Genomic DNA, 20,110 nt, shown 5'->3' on the forward strand with positions numbered 1-20,110 from the left:
ATCGTTGCATCATTACTTCCTCAAGTCCTGTAGTAGACTGTTCAAGATCTCTTGCTTGTGCTTGTGCTTGGTCTCGTCTTCGGCAAATTTTTCGTTACATTGCTGAATCATGAAGTTGCTCTCATATTCAATGTAAGTCCTGATGGCATCATAGATGTTATCAACAATTTTCTTTGAGGCAAGTTCCCAGCTTGATATTACTCTTTGCAAACCAAGGACAATACCAAGCGAGGCCAACGCGCCCATGGAATATAGAGAGAATTGTTCCGATACATAGCCCATAGTAGAACATACGATCAGTGGCAGTTGCAATTTGAAGAAGTTCTGATAAATCACCTTATTTAGGTCTCGGTGTGCCAATGTCACTTCCTTTTCGAACAAATGTGCATTATGCAGTGGTGAATTAACAGATCCTTCCAATTGAAGTTTGCCTCTCAAACTGTATAAAAGATTGACCATTTTCAAATCGCGTAACGGTTTGTCCACCAGTTCTTTAAGCCTCAAATTGAATTTATCCTCAGAATACGAATAAATCCTCCATATTGAAAGATGGCTCTTCAAGAACTTTTGTAGAAGAGGCAATACTTCACTTTGCAACTCTTCGTGTGCCTGACGCCTCCAACCTTCGACCTGTCTGATCATTTCCTGCTTTTGAGACTCTGAAATATGATTTTCGATCAGTGATTCGTCGCTGTCCATAAGATTCTTCAATGTGGCCATTCCCAAATCAGAAAATATCTTCTTCCTGTCATGGATCTTGTGTTTTAATCTATCAGCAAAACTGCTCATATTGGACCTGTCCATGGCTTGTAAATATGAACTCACAGAGCTCTTATCACGTATAAACTTGAGAATTCCTTCGGCTGCCATAGAAGAATTGACTTGGTTGGACAATGGAAGAGGATCGGAGCTAGTCGTATCATTAACAGTTACGGTAGGCCATCTATAGAGCCTCTTGGTGCTCCCATCGCTCAGGTCTATGTAGAAATGGCATTCATCCTCACCTTGCTTACTATCTGGAAAGGTTATTTCCAGAAATTCGACATTACAATCTTTCAGAAAGGGAGAAGGGACAGCAAATCTCGTGTAGTTTCCATCTTGCTGTGTATCGAACTGTTCGCCAAATTTGATCAGAAGAAGAGAGCTAGCACGAGTAACCTGTCGATTAAGTAGCACTGCTAACCATGTTTGGTCAGATGCATAGACATCTGCTAGTAAAGCCCCCAAAAAGGTAGGTAAAGACTGATGTCCGTTGGCTCGTTTCAATACTCCACATCTGATAACAGACTGTCTACCACTTTCCCTCATCATTAGCTGTACCTTTGGAGGTATTTCGTCATAGCATTGAGACAATTGCGCCCACTTACTAGCCGATCGTCTGAAAGACACTCTCCTCAAAATATTCCACATCATAGAAGAGCCATTGAGTGGATGAACCATTGTTTCCTGTGCTCATGAGCGAATAGCTTCGAGACTAATAACCATAAGCTCATCATAAATAACTATATACGTTTGATTGTGAATCTCACCAGCAGGCTCACAGGACCTTTAGATATCCAATTTAGTCGCCAGTCCTACATTCCAAGGTCAAGGAATCCGTCATAATGCTAGCATAGTCCTAGGACTTTCCCTCGACCTCTTAGCGTAGCGAGGAAGCTAACTTGATATTATGAGAGTATTCATTATCTATGGTTTGCTTCAGCAGTCCAATCCTACAGCTTACTTGGGAATCCGAAATCAAGACTGATTAAACAATCTACTGCTGGACTTACACTTAGAGTCTGATGAGCTCATCGCTTAAATCTACCCGAAGCCTTGTTAATTCAGCTAAGCGCGATGCGATTAAAAAATTTTGCAAAATGGTGGTTATGGTAACGGCATTTTTCGCTGATCTGGAACCATTAAGAGGTCTCGTTGGATTTTCAGCTAGCTATTTAGGGTGTTCATAGTGGATTCTTCCTTAAAGAGGATTTCAACTGTACATTTTGGGCGATATTCACACTTAAGTGGTTTGATAGGTCGCACGAAGTAGGGTTGCACGGTATAAAGAGGTGAAAGTGAACCAGAGCTTAGTTATTGTCAAGCCAAACGTGCTCCAGTCGAGAATATTGAAGACCAAGAATGGCACTGTCACAACATCCAGGGTTATCAGAGGAAGATGTGGAGGCAGCAGAAGTTTTAGATGTGTTGCGAAATTCACATGGGCAAAGAGACCAACCAAAGATAGAGCCACTAAATGCGAAAGGGGATACAAGAAGTGTCAATCTAGAATCATCCTCGCCACAAACACAATACTCTCTGCTGGATAGAGTAAGGAAGAACCCTGTGATCAATAACGTAGTCTCACTGTATGAGATGAACAGTAAGAAAAGAGCTGCATCTGCTGAGAGTGCAGACGAAGGAGACCAGGATTCGAATGAAGCAGTAACTGCGGATGACTGCAATCTCTACGACGAGGGTGAAGAACAGTATGCGCATGATGTAGGAATTTCAAAGAGACAAAAGCTAACAAAGGCCATTGCTAAGAGTAAAGGTAATTTGAAAGAGTACCAATTGAACATGTCTATTGGATCTAAAAAGAGACTGATAGCATGTCTACATCTGCTCAAGCTGGCTAATAAGCAACTGACGAATAGGGTCTCATATCTACAACAACAAGTGGAAATTGAACGAGAGAATAAAAAGACTACAAGAAGGAGTAAAATGCCCGAGAACGAAAACAACGGCGATGATGACGAAAGTGATGAAGAGTTCTTCGATGCATCGGAATCTGTCGATGATCAGTCGACTGTTATCAAGATGGAGGTGGTTGGGACGGTCAAGAAGGTTTACTCCCTGATATCCAAATTCGCAGGGAATTCTCTTCCCGAGCCAGCACGGTCCCAAGTGCGTCAAACGCTGCTCAATCTTCCCACAAATTGGACAATTAGTGTGAATAAATCGTCACTGTCACCGAAGACGCATCGACGTCGCAGGCAACTATCTGCCAACGGTAAAGTGCTAATCCTCGCAGAGGAGTCTCTAACTGTGGTAAGAAACGTTATGAACGTTGTGGACTGCACTCTCGGGAAGGCCGAAGAGTGGGTCAAGCAGAAACAAGAAGTCAAAGAACTGCTGAAGGAGAGGTTCATTCACCAACAGTTGAAAAAACAAATTAGAGAGCAGTTGGAAAGGGAGATACACGAAGCGGAAAAATGAACCAGGCACTATATTACGAGTGACTAAGAGTTGTATTATTAAAAGCACATGGTAGTATTAAAGTTACAAACATTAATTTCTGTCTTAGTCAACTTTGTAAGGCCTTTAGTCTTTCTCTCATTTCATTGAGCATATTATCAGCCTCTTCGTCGACCTTATCTTCAGGTGTCTCCTCCTCTTGTTGGTCCATGGTAGGTAGCTCTGTAATAGGAACGTGATCCACTTTGTTGAATTTCTCGTTTGTGTATTGTTCTACTATCTTGTTGACCTGCTCATCAATCTCTTCGTCCAGCTCTTCATCTTGATCCTGGACGCTTTCCATCGTATCATCGACCATCTCGCTTATAATGCCAGCTTTCATTAATTCCTTCTCTAGCTCGATCATTGTGCCTTGTAATTGAGGCAATCTCACCAAAGAGTTTACCTCTCTCATGAGACCTGTACTATCGGCCATTTGGTTTGATAGTGTACGCATTCTAACGGCCTCTTCTATTTTCATCCCGACAGAGTCCAGCTGTGCCTTTGATGTGTACATTCTACTATACTGTCGATTGATCGCATACAATTCCTTGGCATACAGTCTCACTGTCTTGACGTCATTCTTCTTAGCAGCTCGCTTAATCAGTTGCTGGGTCTTATTTTGAAGTACGGACAATTCTCTTAGTGACTTATCTATACTACGTCCATTCTTTCTTAATGTCGACTTTATGTTCCGGTGCTGCTCCTTGGGATCTGGCCCCCAGATTGCTTTCTTAACGTAATCCATAATGGCAATCAACCAATTGACTGAATCACACCACCAGAAGCTTACTGTTACGAGATTCTTGAAAGTGGCTTTACCAACCTCGTCAAAGTTACAGGACGAAATTTAGCCTCATGCCCATAAGTCATCCGTATACTAGATGAAGCGAATTTTAAACTCAACAAGTTTACTAATCCGATGTAGTGTAACGGCTATCACACCACGCTTTCACCGTGGAGACCGGGGTTCGACTCCCCGCATCGGAGTATTTTTTTTACTTTTCCACCTTCATCACGTCTAAGATCTGACATAAGGAGACCATTATTCAATAGTTTATGATGCTACCTTAGTGTATCATATTGAAGTATTATTGAGCTCCTTACTAATTTGCTGCTCATGAAAAGCCGAGGTGCTATTTGATATTATATGTCAAGGGTGAAAGAGCATTCTATAAATGGGTTCAATGACTGCAACCGGCGATTTACTGATAGAGAGAGCTTAACGAGCAATTCATGCTCAAACCTTATCAGTGCTCAAGCTTTTTTTTCATTTGGTTGTTTACAATGGCGCCTTCTCGGTTGTTGTCTAAGATTTTATCTCAAGGGGGACCTCGGCGGCTATTTTTACAGTAAGAATATTTACCTGCAAAGTAAGCAAAGTCAGCAAAGTTCAGCAAAGCTCAGCAAAGTTCAGCATTACTTTCATTACGGCATAATAGAAATGTTTCGTGTCTCTTTTTCTCCAAGTTTGACCTCTTTGATTTTAATCTGGAGCAGGTACCGGCGTTTAAATGGGTTGATGTGCAGTATTTGGTTCCAGCAAGCTAACACTACTTTAACGAAACTGCTTAGACAAATTGACACCTTCCAGATATGCGGCTCGAATTCACCGTTTTCCTAGTGAACTAGAAGTTGACCAAATTTGATGTTATTGGCGAAGATTCCATAGAAGAAGTCCTGAGCGGGTACAATTTTCCAAGGCTATTCCTTGACTACAAAGACGGCGCCAGCTCGCCTGTCCTCCTTTACTCCCCCATTTCCTCAGGTCAAGATTTTACCTCGGGTACGCTCTTTTTTCAGCAGAAAATTCACAGAAAAAGCTTTCTCCAAGCTACTGTTAAGCCTGAAAAACGCTATTCTGCCTGATCAATTGGCCTAACTGAGCTGCTTCAGTGGTAAATTTAAGATCAGGATGACGGCGGAAGAAAAGGAACCCGTGAAGGGCGCTGAAATTAAACTCATTGTTAAATTGCCTGACTTTGTAGTCGCTTTGAGTGGCTCCAAGAAGCAGCAACAAAGCAACAACGAATTGGAATTCCACTTTACCAATACTTCCAAAGTTCAAAATGTCCTTGATGTTCTGGCGGTCTCTAAGTCAACTAGGTATCTAACTAACGTCGATTTGAAGGTGGGTAAGACGATTTTGAAGGACAGTGATACACTAGGTGATATCGCTGGCAATGACGAAATCTTGAAAATACAATTACAACATAGACCTTACACCACGAGAGATGCTTTAAAGCATGTATTGACTTTGCGTGAGTATCTGGGGTTCTCTCCGGAAACCATCGACGGGTTATCTGAATTTGCGGTCTCGACAGGCTCCAAGTTTTATGAATTGCCATTATCTGAAGTTCATAGAAAACCCATTAGTGATAAAGAAGCCTCAAAGGAGGAGGAACAATCTAAGAAGCTCGAAATCAATGTTACTGAAGAAGAAAAGATTCAGTTCAGCAAGCTAGTTCGCGAGATTTTTGATTCTGTCAAATACTCGTCAGCGATCGATGTCAACTCAACTGAAGGCACCATCATTACACCTTTACTACGTTCATTGCACCTGTCAGCATACAACCCTGTCCCCTCCTTTTACAGAACTAAAGGGCACCTGTTGTACTTGCAAGCCGTGACACTAGAAGGTGAAAGCTTACAGATCACTGCTGTACCATCTGGTTTCTATGTTAACAAGTCGACTGTATCTAAGTTCGACCCCTCTCCTAAAGAATCTGAGGACCACTTTCAAAATGGAACTAAAAAGTCATTGTTCGACCTGCTTTGTTGCAATTCAAAAAAGCTGGCGGGTCGTGTCGAGAGTTTCGAGAAAAAAGTTAGCAAGCTAGACCCTGCCACGTATGTCAAACCGGTCAGTACCTTGTTGCATAAGCCATGGATGGTCTCAACTCTGCCTTCCGACAACGGCGACTACATGCGTTTGCAACTAGACGCGCTGAACTTCGATGCCGAAAGAAACTTCAATGATGAATTTCAAGCTATCAAGGACTTGCCCATCCAGAACCTTCAATCACGTATGGATTCGGAAAGGTTACTGAGTAAAATCGTTCACGAGTTCTCGATCGCTGCTACCAAGGGCGCAATGTCCATCTTCTATCAGGATATTCTATCCATGAATCCCGAAGCCCCAAAGGAGGAACAAATTTATTTGAAGGAGGGTATTTTCTATTCATACGTGTCTGATGTTAGTGGAAGCTATGCCAACAAAGGTGGTGATGAAGCTGCAATCGCAGCCTCGAACCAGGACTTGCGTACTATTAACCTTTTGAATCGTTTGAACACTCAGGATGTCCGTTACCTCTTGACTGCTATCGTTGATTTTGCGGGCAACAGAGTATTAGCTCAGACTCCAGTCCCAGGTTTATTGAACACAATGGGAACTCAGGTGGTTGAAGATCCAGAAACAGGTAAAGAAGTTATTGAAGACTTGCCAAATGAAATCACCGTCAACTACGGGTACGATGAAGCCTCGGACAAAGTTATCGGTAACGAGAAATTTGATAGCATCATTCAAAAGGAATTTAGTAAAGTGTTCCACATAACCTCTCGCGATGTTGATGGCGCTCAAATGTCATTTTCTTCTCAGTCCAAGGGTATTATTGGCTTCGATAAAAGACATTACATCTTGGATTTGGCAAATACTTATCCATTAGATATTAATTTCGTGAACGAAAATTTCGATGGTATCGATGAAAGTAAACGCTACCCACACAGACAAACCTTAATTCGTCCTGAACTGGTTGAAAAGTGGTGGCATTACAAGAGAGAAGAGGAAGGTTTGGACTACAAGACCGCCTATGAAGAAAACAAGTATACGTTCAACCCAGATGCTTATCAAGTTGAAGGCGTTGAAGACTCCACAGTCAATGAAATATCCAGTTATCTGCGTGATGTCGTCTTACCAAGTCTTGTGGAAGATTATGCTGCCGGTAACGTTGCCGCCCCTTACAATGGAGAGCACGTCGTTGACACATTGCACATCAACGGTATCAATGTTCGTTACTTAGGTAAAGTGATTCAGTTGGCTAAAGAACTGCTCGCTAAGCAGACTGCCGAATACGAAGAAAGGCTGCAAAAAATTGTTAAAGGCAACAAGGAGCACGAGGAATGGGAGAAGTCTTACCTTGAGAAGATTGAAAGTTTAATCAAAGAGAGACAAGAAAAGATCAACAAATACGTCCAAGAAGGCAAGGAGGTTCCTAAAGAACTCACTGAGAACTTAAAGTTGGATGATAACGATATCAGAAAACCTACAAAAGAGGATCCATTTATCATCAACAAAGATGAGCTTCTGCCATTGATTCACATGTCCGAAATCGAGATTTTTGCAAGATCCGTCAAACACGTTTTGAGGAAATACAGCAAGACTCTACCTATTTCAATTGTTCCATCATTGGTTGCGTTTTTCTTTAACTTGCTATTTGGTGTCGATTATAATGCCTCGCCATCTATCGAAACAGTCGACGAGTCTTACAATGCCAGCGAATTTTCCTTTGCGCTCTTGACACGTTCATCTCTATTGGCGGAGATTAAAGAACAAGCCTTCCTTCGTTTCCGGTATAAAATTCCTGAGAACTGGTTCCCTCAACAAAAGGGCTCACCTTTTGCGCTAATAAGAGCAATCTGTTACAAGTTTGGTATCCAAATTCTAAACAAGCAATACTTCTTCACTAAAGATGACTTTGAGTCTTTCAGACAATCTCAAGATAAAAAGGTCAGAAACAAGCTATCCGCTCCAGTCAACACTTTCTCTGCTAATGATTTGACAGTTATTCCTCGCGTCAAGAGTACCGAATACAGCTCAATTGTAAGTGATGAGCTATGGGCCGAAGGTGCTGCAACCATCGAGGAAGATCAAAAGTTAGCTTTACAATTCCTCTCCCAAGCCATTAGTGTTAAAGAGGATGCTTCGACAAGCTTGCATCAATCTCTAGCAGAGAAGTATCTATCTTTGTCCACAATTCACAACAGTATTGGCCGAACGCCAGAAGCAGTTGCTTTCGCTCGTAAAGCATGCACGATTTATGAAAGAGTTTGTGGTATCGATTCATTTGAGACTCTGCGTGCGCTATCAAACTTGGCGATCTTAGAGCTTTCTAACAACAGCCCATGTAATGCGGCCTTGGTTTACAAGAGGATTGTTGAAACTGCTCAAGCTTTCAAGCTGACTGCTGTAAATCACCCTATTGTCATTAGTGCTTTAAACCACTTGGAGCAATTGGCATTAGGAATCAATGACGCGAAGTTGGCAATTGAAATCTTGAAGAAATTGGGTGAACTGGTTGTTTCTTTGGACGGAGAAAAATCCTTGGCTTATGGTTACCTCGAATCGCGTATTGGTAACCTTTACGCGACCATAAATGATTTGCCCCATGCGTTGGAACATATTTCTGTGACACAGGAGATTTTCGTTAAGGAGCTAGGTATGAACCACGAATTATCTGCTCAATCCAAACAATGGAATGAAGGTTTAACCAACTTAATCAAGAATAAGCAACAGCAGAAAGTCTTGGATAGTCAGAAGGCAGCCGCAAACGGAGCGCAGTCTCAGAAGAAACATTCCAATGGTAAGAGTGAACAATCTAACCCCGAATTAGCCGACAAATCCGTGGATGAATTGTTAAACTTCATTGAAGGTTCTCACGATAAGGCAACATCAACTTCGAAGGGTAAGAAGAAGAACAAGAACAAGAAGAAATGAACTTGATGATGTCTATAAGCTGTATTGTATATAGTGCACTCTATCACTCCTGTAAATAAGTGTTTACTTGTTAATAAAACAGCACAAGCTCTTCCGTTATCAGGTGGTAATTAATCGATTGGTAAATAGTTGCTCAGCGATAAGCATGAAGGCCGGGATCATGATGTTATCATTTATAATACTATTTCCTTCTAGCAAACCGGTTAAAGTGCAAACGACACTCAGATTTGAGTAGGAGATATTTTGGAAATAGCCCAGGTACTGTTTGAAAATTATTGCAGTCACCGTAGTGCTGCCGATGAAAGCGATAGTGCCCTCCATAGTCTTGTTCGTGCCGGCCCAGAATTTTTTACCCCATTTGCCGCCAATGATGGATGCTAGGGAATCACCCACTCCAAGACTGATCAACCCAACAGGAGAATCGTTGATTAGTAATGGTGTTGCGATACCCACAATCAGATAAATATAAGAAATGATGATAGGACCTTTCTCATCGCGGAAATCTGCAAACAGCCTTAATTTGGAATCAATGTACCCGCCAACTGGTTCCAATTTTAAGTATCTGAGGTACTCGACACTTAGGAAAAGGACAATAGAACCTGCTAAAGAAATTTTCACGAAGTTTGGGTCCATTTGGAATGGCTTGGTAATCAGCAATAAAATGAGGAAATGCCACACTTTCCTTGACGAGTTTAAAGTTATGTTAGATTTCAGGATTAAAACGTTGGGTATTAGCACGAGCAGCGATGTCAACCAGATGATCAAAAGATTTTGCCGAGTATCAGAAGTCATGATGTAATCTATCAGCCACTCTAAAGGATCCTGGCCATCTATTTTCAGCAGGTGTCTGACTAGAGTGGGGAATCCGACGGCAAATGAGCTGAAAATCACCGCAGATTTCAAATAGGCGTTCATTATGGAACCCAAAAGAATATCAGCGACGTAATTAACCCCTACGATGATTAAGAAGGCTGATAAAGTCTCCTTCAAAACCTGGAAGTATATTGATTCGGAATCGTGGATATAGAGGACATTGGTCAGTAAGATACTGAAAAGATTACAATCAACGGTATCCAGACTCTTTAGATGACTGGCCTTGGCCAGTAGGGTATAAGCCAGATAATTGATGATAATAGCACCCAATTGGGCCAGTTTATCGTTCAATTCAGCTTTCGATTCGCTCAGTAACACAAAAATGCCTTGCATTGGCAGCTTGAACATCAACGGCATTTCCACGCAGTTCAAAATCAAACTGCAATTAATTGTCGCATGAGACCTATCAAATAGCAGCAGAGTCATAAACGGTAGATACATCAAGTAGACAGTCTCAAATTTAGGAAGCACTAAGGGATTCCACCCACTACTTCTATAACGGCTGTAAGCCCCCATAAGAATAGAAATCGCGACAATGGCACCATTTCTAAAAACCAGTCGATACTCACTATTCAGGTCGTAAAGTTCGGTAAATGCAATATGCAAAGTTACACCTAGAATTGCCAATTGCACAACTCTTTCTGGTGCCACAAGCGCATCGAGCAACGAATAAGCCTCATCAATCTGGGATTTCTCTGATACTTCTCGCTCACCCTTCGTTTCAGCCACAGAGGAAGTGCCAACAGTCATACCAGAAGAGCTAGCCTTGGCCATTTGATCTGTTGTTTATTGCCAAGATCTATGATGGTTTATAATTGGTTTTTACGTGTTATTTGGCGAACCGTGCAGCGCTACACAGGAGTTACCCGCTTATATTTAGCCGCCGAAGCTTAAAAACATAATTGGGCGGCCATTTAGTCCTTCTATCTTACTCCTCACTCCCATAAGAAGAGTCGTTGAGAATATGAATTTACGATGGCATCAGCGGCAAGTTGGTCCGAGGCAGGGACTCAAAGACGTTGAAGAGTTGGTAGGGGAAAGTGAAAAGAGTGTAGCCCAATATATTACGTCGGCCTAAGGGGGGAGGCGTTTCATAGCCTTTGTCAAAGCGTGTAAATCACTACAAGTCGGTTAACAAGAGGTGCACTGAACTGTTAATATAAAATGTGTTCGGGCCATACTGACAGGTTATGACTCCGGGCAGAATACCATTGGGATCGGTACGAATGCTATCGTCCGGATTGAAAAAGTCAAGCATGCACCATGGAAGCTGCAGTCGAAATTGGCCAAATTGAGAGGTTACAAGGAAGAGGTAGAACGACTAAGAGACTCTACAAAGGGCTAGGCGGAAATACGTTAGTTTGCCAAAATAATTTAATACCGTTGTAACTTCCTCATGATGCGATTTGTAAAGCACCACAGGCAGCTAAGGTTCCCATTTCTTTAGAGTTTCCTGTTGAGACTTGATGAGGAAGATTCTCATCATACGAGCTCTAATGCTTTAACAGCTTGTTTACAACCCACACACTAGTCGTAACCCTAACATTTGTCATGAAAATTTTTACTTATATTGCGAAGGTCTCGTGAATGAAAAAATTCATATATAAGGAAAGAAAACTGAGCAAGTTACTAAAAACCATCTGTGCTATAGAAAAACAAAGGACTCTTGAAGAAGGAGCTTTGAAACAAGGACGAAGGAAATCATTAACAAACGTGATACGTGGCATAATTCCGTTGATGACCATGATAAAACCATACAAACTAGAGTTTCTGAATTTTAATGATTAGAACACTGATCATGCATATCTCACTGAGGATAGCTATAGTATTACAAATTGTCAACTGCGAAATATAGGTATATTTCGGCGATTTGTTTCGTTCCTTTTTTCACAGTTCAGGATTGGCTGTTTTTCAAGAAGAAAGATGTTTTCAATATGATGATCAAACAAAAACAAAGCTGGAATTACTGGCTGAACGAGTATATGTTGATACGTTTTTGCACTATATCTGATTCAATTACCATCTTTCTTCTGAAGAATAGAAGCATTAATATGAGAAATGCATTGAAAACAGTTGTTTTTAGTATCTTTTCCGTCTAGACTATTTTCTCTTTGAAGATGAAGAACCATAGCACTGGGCACTGATAATAAATCAAATGAGTGACATGCTTTAAAGTGGGCCTAGAAAACCCACGCTACTGATTCATTGAAGAAAGTTTTGAAATTTTTCAGAGTTATCAATTTACCGTCTCGAGATTTATTCATTGTTTTTTGTTGGTCACTTCCAATTTGGATTGTGTTCTACCGGCATTTTTTTATGATGATTCCTTATAGATGACGAGTCTGAATTTTTGTGAAGACAAAACCTTAACAAATACCATTCATGCTTTTCTGAAAAATTTCCTTTGGTGAATTCAATTCAATTGAACAACAATAACATGGAAAGATCGATGGTTATTATCAGAAGATAATACCAAGACACCTTGAGATGATTCTCTGAAAGAATAAACAGGCATCTAATTTTCTTTTGCAGAAGATGAAACAGTTTACTCAACAAGACAAGCATATGTCTGAATGAGATTTTATTTCACCATGTCAGATAGAGTTAACACTGTCTGATGCAATCGAATACAAATATGAGAGAAAGGGAAACTTTAACTTGCAATTTACTATTGAAAGAACCGAAGTTTTCGTTTATGATGAATTCCACAATTTCACGACGGTCAACTGTATTTCCTTACTTGTTTATTAGGAAATGTTGATGATATTATGCCTGTGACAGGGCGTGGCACTGATAATATTAGCATTAACAATGACTTTCTCATTGCAACTAAAGCCCCCAATCTCTCTAACATGTTTGAGTTCAAACATGTCGTAAAATAAAAATATTCAAAATGATGACAATTCTTGAGCTAATTTTTTTGAAATGGCTACATTTATGAAAACGACACTCATATCAATAACGATTTGCACGTCAGTCTGATCATTTCTTGAAGTTTAAACTAGTTCATCTCTATTATCTTGACCCAACTTAGCACTTTATAACACCCGTACACCACACCCTTTCTCGCCTCTCAACTCTTGGCTCTTGGAACTTGGAAAATTTTAAAGCCATCTCATCTCATCTCATCAAGAATCAGCTATAGTAGAGTCTCTACTTGCCTTTTAGCATCAGAATACAGCTATCAGGATGCCAAAAGATAATCTGCTGTTTAAGCTTGATAATTTGGAGTATCAATTTCACTATCTCAATGGCGATTTAGATAGTTTCCGCCCACGTCTGGGTAGTACAACCAAACTATACAGCGCAAAGGGAAAGAAGACCTCTAAAAGAGTGGCAAAATTACTCAGCGAGTTGGAGCCTGCAAGGATTACTGAGCAGCTGAACGCTTTGCGTTTGGAGATTTTCAATAATAAGGTGTATCATTTGGAAAAAAATCTACGATCCATATTGTTGAAGCAGATTAACCAATATAAGCCAAAGAAAAGTGCCAAAACTGATTTCACACAAGTAATTGAAAATTTAGAAGCTAAGTATGGCTTGGAAAAGTTTGTCGAATTAGTCTGCAAATCAAAGATCATCAAGCTTGCTATTGCAAAGATTCTTCCTTCAAAAAATGCAGTACCGCCCAAGTGGTTTGAAAATCATGAGTTTTGGGCTGTACATAACGATAAGGCACATGAGTTTAATCCCAGCAGAATATGGACCGAAGTACTATTGCAGAACAAGAAATCTGACCAATTGGTTAGTACTTTGATGAACAATGAAAAATCTAAACAGTTGCTCTCGTCCTTTGACAGTGGTATGAATGTCTTTTTGGGGATTAAGAAAGAGGCAAAGAGCAAAACCTTTAACGAAGAATCACAAGATGATGAACGTATTGAATCTAAGCAGGATTCGAAATCCAAGGTGCCCTCAAAGGAAAGTCCAGACGCGACTGACGAAGGGGAAGTTCCGGAACTTGATGACGATGTGCTCAAACAGTATGACAATCTGCTAGCCGATTCAGAAGAAGAAAATGAAGAAAGTGAAGCGCCAACATTGGATCCAAACGTCAATTATAATGAAGTAACCGATGAAGAGCCTGATCAGGAAAGCGGCGAAGATGAGGAACTCGAGAGTGATGAAGATAGTGAACTATATTCTAAGACGCACAAGACTAAACTTCCCGAACTGATGGCAGGATATTACAGCGGTGGGGACTCGAGTGATGAAAGCGATGTGGGTGACGATAAAGTTGCCAGAGAACAGCTCTCACTCAAGGAGAAGAAGAAGAATAGACGTGGTCAACGAGCAAGAAGGAAAATTTGGGAAAAGAAATACGGCAGAGAAGCAAAGCATGTTCAAAGAGAAGTTGAGAAAGAACATGAGGACAGAAAGAGGCGACAGACTGAGTACGAAGAAAGAGTTGCAAAGCGTGCAGCCAAATCTGCCGCTAGGGAAGTGGAAGAAGCGACCAGAATTGATCAGAGATTCATCAAGCCAGTAGAGAAGAAAGCACCTCAGGCTGAGCATCCTTCATGGGTTGCCAAGAAGGAAGCCGAAGAGAAGCAAAAGAATGCCAAATTCCAAGGTAAGAAGATAACATTTGATTAGATGCGATTCTTTGAATGTCCATAATAATTTAAATAGATAGAATAAGGTAAAAAGAAAATCTGTAATTGTATATGTATTAGCGGGCATAGCCCTGGATTGACATGACCTAGTCTGAAAGTGAAAGCCAACCAATTTATTCAAAAATCTGACCACTCAATGGATCTCTCTTTTTGAATGTTAGTAGAAGATCATCCTTAGGGAAAATTGTGGCAAAGACCTTGATCTTTTCACTCAGAGGAGTGACCTTGTGTTTGAAATCGGTATGTAGGGCAAATTTACCCAGTAGAGCAGCAAAAGTGATCATGACATAAGTTTGACCCAAGCAAACGTGAGGACCGCAGCCGAAGACTAACCAGTTCTTCTTGGCAGCATTGGCTGGAGAGCCCTCTTCCCATCTCTCTGGAATAAATTCATCAGGGTTTTCGTATACTTCAGGGTCATGTAGAGCAGGGTATAGGGTAGGAATTAACATAGAGCCCTTTGGAGCAGTGTAGTTACTAGAAATTGGGAAATTCTGCTTCACGTAATAAGGAACCATTAGCACTGGAGGTCTATAACGTAGAGTTTCCTTTATCACCATGTTTGTGTACTTCATCTTATCAATCAAATCAATATCCAATTCGGTAGACATATCGTGGTTACGAACAGCCAATTGTTCTTCTCTAATCTTTTGTAGAACATCTGGACGGTCAGCAACGATTTGAAACAACCAACAAGCTAAGGAAGAGGAAGCATCCTGTGAAGCGAATAGGAATGTGAAGATAGCTTCAGAAATTTCCTTGTTTGTGAATTCTCTGTGGAAAAGTCTGGATTCTTCATCAGTCTTTGTCTTAGCATCGTGCATCAATTGGACCCAGGCATCCATCACACAGATTGGCTTACCACCCTTAGAGATGTGTTCCTTAGCCATTTGTGCACATTCTTCAAAGATTTTCATGGCAGCATCAGCAGTCTTACGACCGTACCAAGGCTTAGTGAAAGGCAAAATGATAGGAAAATTGACCAATTCCATAGCAGCAGTAACTAAGTAGTAGTCATCAGCAATCTTTCTGACTTGGTCCTCCGTAATATAGTCACCACAGAAGGCCTTTAGAGACAATGCACACAAAATTTCTCTCATTTCATGGAAGAAAACTTGTGGTTCGTAGTTCACATCCTTAGATAACTGCACGAATTTGTCAATGTATTTGTCCATAAGGATCTCTAAAGTAGGTAAGTACTGTGCCAAGGCAGGTTTGGTAAACAACCCATTCAATGATCTTCTGTAATCGGTATGAGCTTTACCATCTAGGAAAACCCAGTTACAAGGTCTCAAAATCTTGACAGCGACATCAACGACACATGGCTTGACGTATTTTGGAGCTTGTAGAACCTTTCTCGCCAAATCTCTGGAGGATGCAATCACAACGAATTTATGGAAGATAGAAACACACGAAAGATCACCAGAATCCCACTTAGCCTTGTATTCCTCGAACTTTGGATCTAAAGACTCCAAAAATGGGCCAATAATTGGGTACCACTTCCATTTTGGCCCCGCGATTAAACCTTTCTTCACCTGATAAGAGACCTGATCCCACACTACCAGGATACAGACTAAAGACACAAAAATCTTGAAGTAAGACAAAGATTTCACATAATTGATAGCGAAATTGACAAAAGTTGCCGCAGCAGTACTACCATTGGTAGCACTACTAGTAATGTTTTGAAATTGAGCCACTGGGTCGTTAGAAATATCTGACATTATGCCTTGTTTATTTCTGTACTCGTTGACTTGATCAGAGAAAAAATATTCAAGAGCTTTCCAGACTAAACTCAACCACTTATATATGAAACAACTGACCAACTGCCCTTATGAATTGAACGATAACAATTGTTCGTAATTTCCTAACTCCCAGCTTTCTTATAAACCGTTATATTTCAAAATTGAGTCAATGTCCGACAAATTTTGTAAGACCAAAGTAAATACTATCACACTGGAACGAAAGATAAATCTTCTGCAGCAATTGGCCCACAAATTGATTTTTCTCAAACGACATCAATAATAATCGTCTTAATCATCGAGATTCGCCAACTTTTACGACGAAGCGAGTTATCCGAGATGAAAACAACGAAAAATTTTCGTCGTTTGGACGACCAGAAGCTAAACGAAAATCAGATGAGCATCAATCGTCAATTGTCATTTGTACCCTGCGATATACTTCGTATGCTTTGGAATTCTTTTTTAGAACTGTAGATACTTACGTAGCGGTGCGCTCACCAGACGCGATTTATTGTATCGTTGGCTTCGACTTGTGATATGCCTGCCTTCTTGGGCATAGGTGTTGGAGTCTCGAGTGGGTTCTGAGTTGGAATCTTGCCCATCGCGCTGGGTTGTGTGTGCCTTACGCTGTGGTGATGCTTGTGATTTTCCTTGTGGTGGCATTCGGTGCAGTACTCGGGTGAGTTGACAGATAAATCACGGCTTGCGACTCTCTCCCGTTCCTGGGGGGTTTGTGTGCTGAGTTTATCCATTAGCTCTAGTAATTCTTGGTTTAAAGAGATTTTTCTGAGCTCGTTTTCTCTCTTGATAAGCAGTTTCCGTTTCAGTGAATCTATTTGGTCTTCCATTTGCTTTAGTTCCTGGCTCTCTCGACACATAATATCTTCTTCCGAAGGGCTTAATACTGTTCTCCTGCTCGATGACGTTGGAAGCACTGTGGGAGACTGTAAAGGTGATGAAGAAGCGGGGACGTTATTTTGTAAGACGAGTTTAGTCAATTTATCCAATTTTTCATTTAACGCATTGATTCGATCATCATGTATCACTTCTTCTCTATTGGTAGGTTCAGATCGTCTCTTGGGTACCTGTATGTAGTCCTGTTCATTCTCGGTCGTTGTAGTGCCGCTTGAAACGCGACTCTCTGTTTCCAGTTTCTTGTTCATCTCCGTGTACTTGATCAGTTTTCCTCTCAAAGACCCCACCAAGATATTTAGCCTATCAATTTCTTCCTGCTTTCCATCCAGCTTCAAAATCAATTCCTTATTCTGTTTGATTAATCGGTTGATCATCTGTGAATTGAGCCTATACTCTTCTGGTATGATGCGATCATTATTGGCGCTATTTCTTACATCTATTGGATCAGAATACATAAAAGCATTATCAGAACCCATCGGTTTTGATCGTGAAGCGTACCGTCTTGGAGTTGGAGATAGATTCATTGGTGATGAGGCCTTGTCCTTTATTTGTTGTTACTTTGCAAGTAGGCATCACAAAAAAACAGTTACGCGTTTATGATGAAAAATGGTTAAAATGAAATTATAGATACAATATTCAGACGAAAAGAATACATAGTGCTTATAGAGGTCATGGAAAGGAATCGGATCGATAGCTATGAAGATAAAATTCGTTAGAATTAGGTCTTAACCCATGTAAACGCTTGGAGAAGGAATGTTGGCGCCATAGAAAGGTCTATCAAACATCTTTTTTTTTGCAAGATTCATCTTGAGAGTTTTCAACGCTGCCACGAGTGCCAGGAGTGCCGCCGATTGGTTGCGGAGGTTGAATGCCTGTGAGTAACTTGCCTGGAGTGTTGCTCTTTGGATTTGGACCATTGGTCAATGTCTCTTGTCCATTTAGCGGTGGGTTCAGTATTGAATCTGCAGCCGAATTCGATGAACCACTCCCTATGGAACTGCTAGCAGCAGATCCAGCTGTAGAATTTGAAGCAGCGGAACTTATATGCTGAGGCCTGTGCAACGTTGGAAATTCTGAATGGTAGCTCGTAGATGGTATAGCTTGATGATATGCCGGTTGTAAAGGTAGGGGGAAATTTGGTGGAGGTGTATTTGAAGACGATGCGATATTTTGATACTGTCCATACGATAGCGGAGTTCTGTACGGTTGTGGTGAGGTATGCGACCTTGAGGGCATATTGTTATACCAAGCGGGGGCCAACTCGTACGACAGTTGTGGTTTAACCAAATCCTCCTCCTGAGTTATTTGTTGTTGTGATTGTGGTTGTGGTTGTGATGGTGGTTGTGGTTGTGGTTGGGGAGGTGGTGGTGGTTCCACAAAATCCAGTGAAGTTTGTTTCAACACACTTTGAATCTCCTTGACGAATAAAGGATATAAGTAGTCTACAATCTTTTCACGTTGTGCCATAGCATGAGCTCTTTCGAAAGGAATCCAAACACCTTTTAAATGCATTGAACCGATCTTCACCACATGTCTGATCCTTTCAGCTTTCAGGATTCCATCCCTTCTTCCACGTGTGATCTTGGCAACATTTAATAACTTGGTACCATTGATCATATCGTTATCTGCTCTGCGCACTACGGAGACACCGTTAGCCTCTACTTGATAGCATAGGGTCTTTTCATCTTCCCACATCGTAGTAGTAACCCTAGGCCTAGTCGATTGACCATGAGCCGTAGTAACATCAAAAGACTGCACTTGCAACTCGTGGGGTAAATCAATTGAATCCTTCTGTTTTATAGGTCTACGAGCAGGCTTCGAAGTTGCCGTCGGCCTTCTCGCCAGAGAAGAACTTGTTGAAGGCGGCGAAAGCAGCGAACTATCGTAACCGGTAGACTGTTGCGGAGCCATATAACCCAAAGGTGTAATGGCGGGAGTAGTAACCTGGTACGCCACAGGTGAAGCACTAAACTGACGAGGAGGATACTGTTGAGCATTCAACGTCGGGCTCTTACTCTGTGACGATTGTGGATGCTGAGATGGGGGTTGCTGCTGATGTTGTGCAGGCTGTTGCTCTTGGAATCCGGGATACTGATACAACTTAGGGCCTGGAAGATGCGCTTGTTGTTGTTGTTGTTGTTGCTGTTGTTGTTGCTGAGTGGGAGGAGTATTCACGTAATAATACGGTTGCTGATACCCGTTGGGTAAAGAATTGCTATGCGGTTGTAAGGGAGGGCAGTAGTAGTAAACTGGAGGTGCCGGTTCCCTTGCTGCTGCATCTTGATGGGTCGGGTACGCAGGATACTGCCACTGTTTATAAGCCATTGGAAGTGGAGCAGGTGCTGCCACAGGGTTCGCCAGTAACTGCGGACTCAAAACCCTCGAGCTCGAGTTCCTTCCATCGGAACCTTCAGGAGCTACACTGAAATCACTGCTATTACTGCTGCTGCCATTCGATGGAGCAACTTCCATCCTTAAAACTATACAAATAACAGGTAATGCACAGCCAAAAATTCACCAATTAAACTCACACAAAGTTCTTAAACTCTCTTTCTAGTTTTTTCCAGTTCGAGTAAGCTGATAAATTATGATGAGTAAGAGTAACTCAATCAAAAGTTGAAGACCGTTGAAAAAATGATACGCCAATGGACGAGAAACTTAACCACAGGGCTAAAAGGAGCAACAATAGAAGGACCAGAAGAACCAAACGCACGCCAAAAAGAAGCAATCGAACGGAGGAGGGGCCAAACGAATTATAAAGGTTCTTTCTGTACCTATAACCTACTGCGGAATAGAGTGAGAGATATGATTCAAGCAAGGAGAGAAAGTCTTGGTACAGGAACGGCCAATCCACGAGTGCTGAGAAGAAGAGGCACAGACTCTTTTTACAGTTTGGCAATTATGCATGTTGGTGGGAAACAGAAGAAAGAATTTATGACTGATGGAAAAAAAAAAATAAATACCAAAAAAAAAAAGAAAGAGATACGCAGCTGGTGAGCTGAAACGATACGATTATAGTATGAGTAGGACGAACGGCT

At 41.3% G+C, this 20,110-nt stretch overlaps 10 protein-coding genes and 1 non-coding gene across 11 annotated transcripts; 5 read left to right on the forward strand and 6 right to left on the reverse strand.

Moving 5' to 3' along the window:
• Positions 1-12: 12 nt before the first annotated feature.
• Positions 13-1,410, reverse strand: TDEL0B06440 (uncharacterized protein; the record flags this gene model as incomplete). Its single annotated transcript, XM_003679936.1, has 1 exon — positions 13-1,410. One exon carries the CDS (start codon positions 1,408-1,410, stop codon positions 13-15), a length of 1,398 nt encoding a protein of 465 aa, XP_003679984.1.
• Positions 1,411-2,121: 711 nt separating this feature from the next.
• On the forward strand, positions 2,122-3,198 carry OPI1 (transcriptional regulator OPI1; the record flags this gene model as incomplete). Its single annotated transcript, XM_003679937.1, has 1 exon — positions 2,122-3,198. The coding sequence occupies one exon, from the start codon at positions 2,122-2,124 to the stop codon at positions 3,196-3,198; it is 1,077 nt and encodes a 358-aa protein (XP_003679985.1).
• Positions 3,199-3,286: 88 nt separating this feature from the next.
• On the reverse strand, positions 3,287-3,964 carry VPS24 (ESCRT-III subunit protein VPS24; the record flags this gene model as incomplete). The annotated part of the gene is made up of 1 exon (XM_003679938.1): positions 3,287-3,964. The coding sequence occupies one exon, from the start codon at positions 3,962-3,964 to the stop codon at positions 3,287-3,289; it is 678 nt and encodes a 225-aa protein (XP_003679986.1).
• A 170-nt stretch (positions 3,965-4,134) lies between these two features.
• On the forward strand, positions 4,135-4,206 carry TDEL0Btrna12E. Its single transcript has one exon. It is a non-coding gene; the product is annotated as a tRNA-Glu (tRNA).
• A 160-nt stretch (positions 4,207-4,366) lies between these two features.
• TDEL0B06470 (uncharacterized protein) lies at positions 4,367-4,840 on the forward strand (the record flags this gene model as incomplete). Its single annotated transcript, XM_003679939.1, has 1 exon — positions 4,367-4,840. One exon carries the CDS (start codon positions 4,367-4,369, stop codon positions 4,838-4,840), a length of 474 nt encoding a protein of 157 aa, XP_003679987.1.
• A 291-nt stretch (positions 4,841-5,131) lies between these two features.
• On the forward strand, positions 5,132-8,929 carry CLU1 (translation initiation factor 3 subunit CLU1; the record flags this gene model as incomplete). Its single annotated transcript, XM_003679940.1, has 1 exon — positions 5,132-8,929. The coding sequence occupies one exon, from the start codon at positions 5,132-5,134 to the stop codon at positions 8,927-8,929; it is 3,798 nt and encodes a 1,265-aa protein (XP_003679988.1).
• Positions 8,930-9,028: 99 nt separating this feature from the next.
• Positions 9,029-10,552, reverse strand: SEC59 (dolichol kinase; the record flags this gene model as incomplete). The annotated part of the gene is made up of 1 exon (XM_003679941.1): positions 9,029-10,552. One exon carries the CDS (start codon positions 10,550-10,552, stop codon positions 9,029-9,031), a length of 1,524 nt encoding a protein of 507 aa, XP_003679989.1.
• Positions 10,553-12,991: 2,439 nt separating this feature from the next.
• BUD22 (Bud22p) lies at positions 12,992-14,398 on the forward strand (the record flags this gene model as incomplete). Its single annotated transcript, XM_003679942.1, has 1 exon — positions 12,992-14,398. One exon carries the CDS (start codon positions 12,992-12,994, stop codon positions 14,396-14,398), a length of 1,407 nt encoding a protein of 468 aa, XP_003679990.1.
• A 133-nt stretch (positions 14,399-14,531) lies between these two features.
• Positions 14,532-16,139, reverse strand: ERG5 (C-22 sterol desaturase; the record flags this gene model as incomplete). The annotated part of the gene is made up of 1 exon (XM_003679943.1): positions 14,532-16,139. The coding sequence occupies one exon, from the start codon at positions 16,137-16,139 to the stop codon at positions 14,532-14,534; it is 1,608 nt and encodes a 535-aa protein (XP_003679991.1).
• A 512-nt stretch (positions 16,140-16,651) lies between these two features.
• Positions 16,652-17,596, reverse strand: SPC42 (Spc42p; the record flags this gene model as incomplete). The annotated part of the gene is made up of 1 exon (XM_003679944.1): positions 16,652-17,596. One exon carries the CDS (start codon positions 17,594-17,596, stop codon positions 16,652-16,654), a length of 945 nt encoding a protein of 314 aa, XP_003679992.1.
• Positions 17,597-17,849: 253 nt separating this feature from the next.
• On the reverse strand, positions 17,850-19,544 carry TDEL0B06530 (KilA-N domain-containing protein; the record flags this gene model as incomplete). Its single annotated transcript, XM_003679945.1, has 1 exon — positions 17,850-19,544. One exon carries the CDS (start codon positions 19,542-19,544, stop codon positions 17,850-17,852), a length of 1,695 nt encoding a protein of 564 aa, XP_003679993.1.
• Positions 19,545-20,110: the final 566 nt, after the last annotated feature.

The sequence above is a fragment of the Torulaspora delbrueckii genome, chromosome 2 (assembly GCF_000243375.1).
Source record: "Torulaspora delbrueckii CBS 1146 chromosome 2, complete genome".
NCBI classification, from domain to species: domain Eukaryota; kingdom Fungi; phylum Ascomycota; class Saccharomycetes; order Saccharomycetales; family Saccharomycetaceae; genus Torulaspora; species Torulaspora delbrueckii.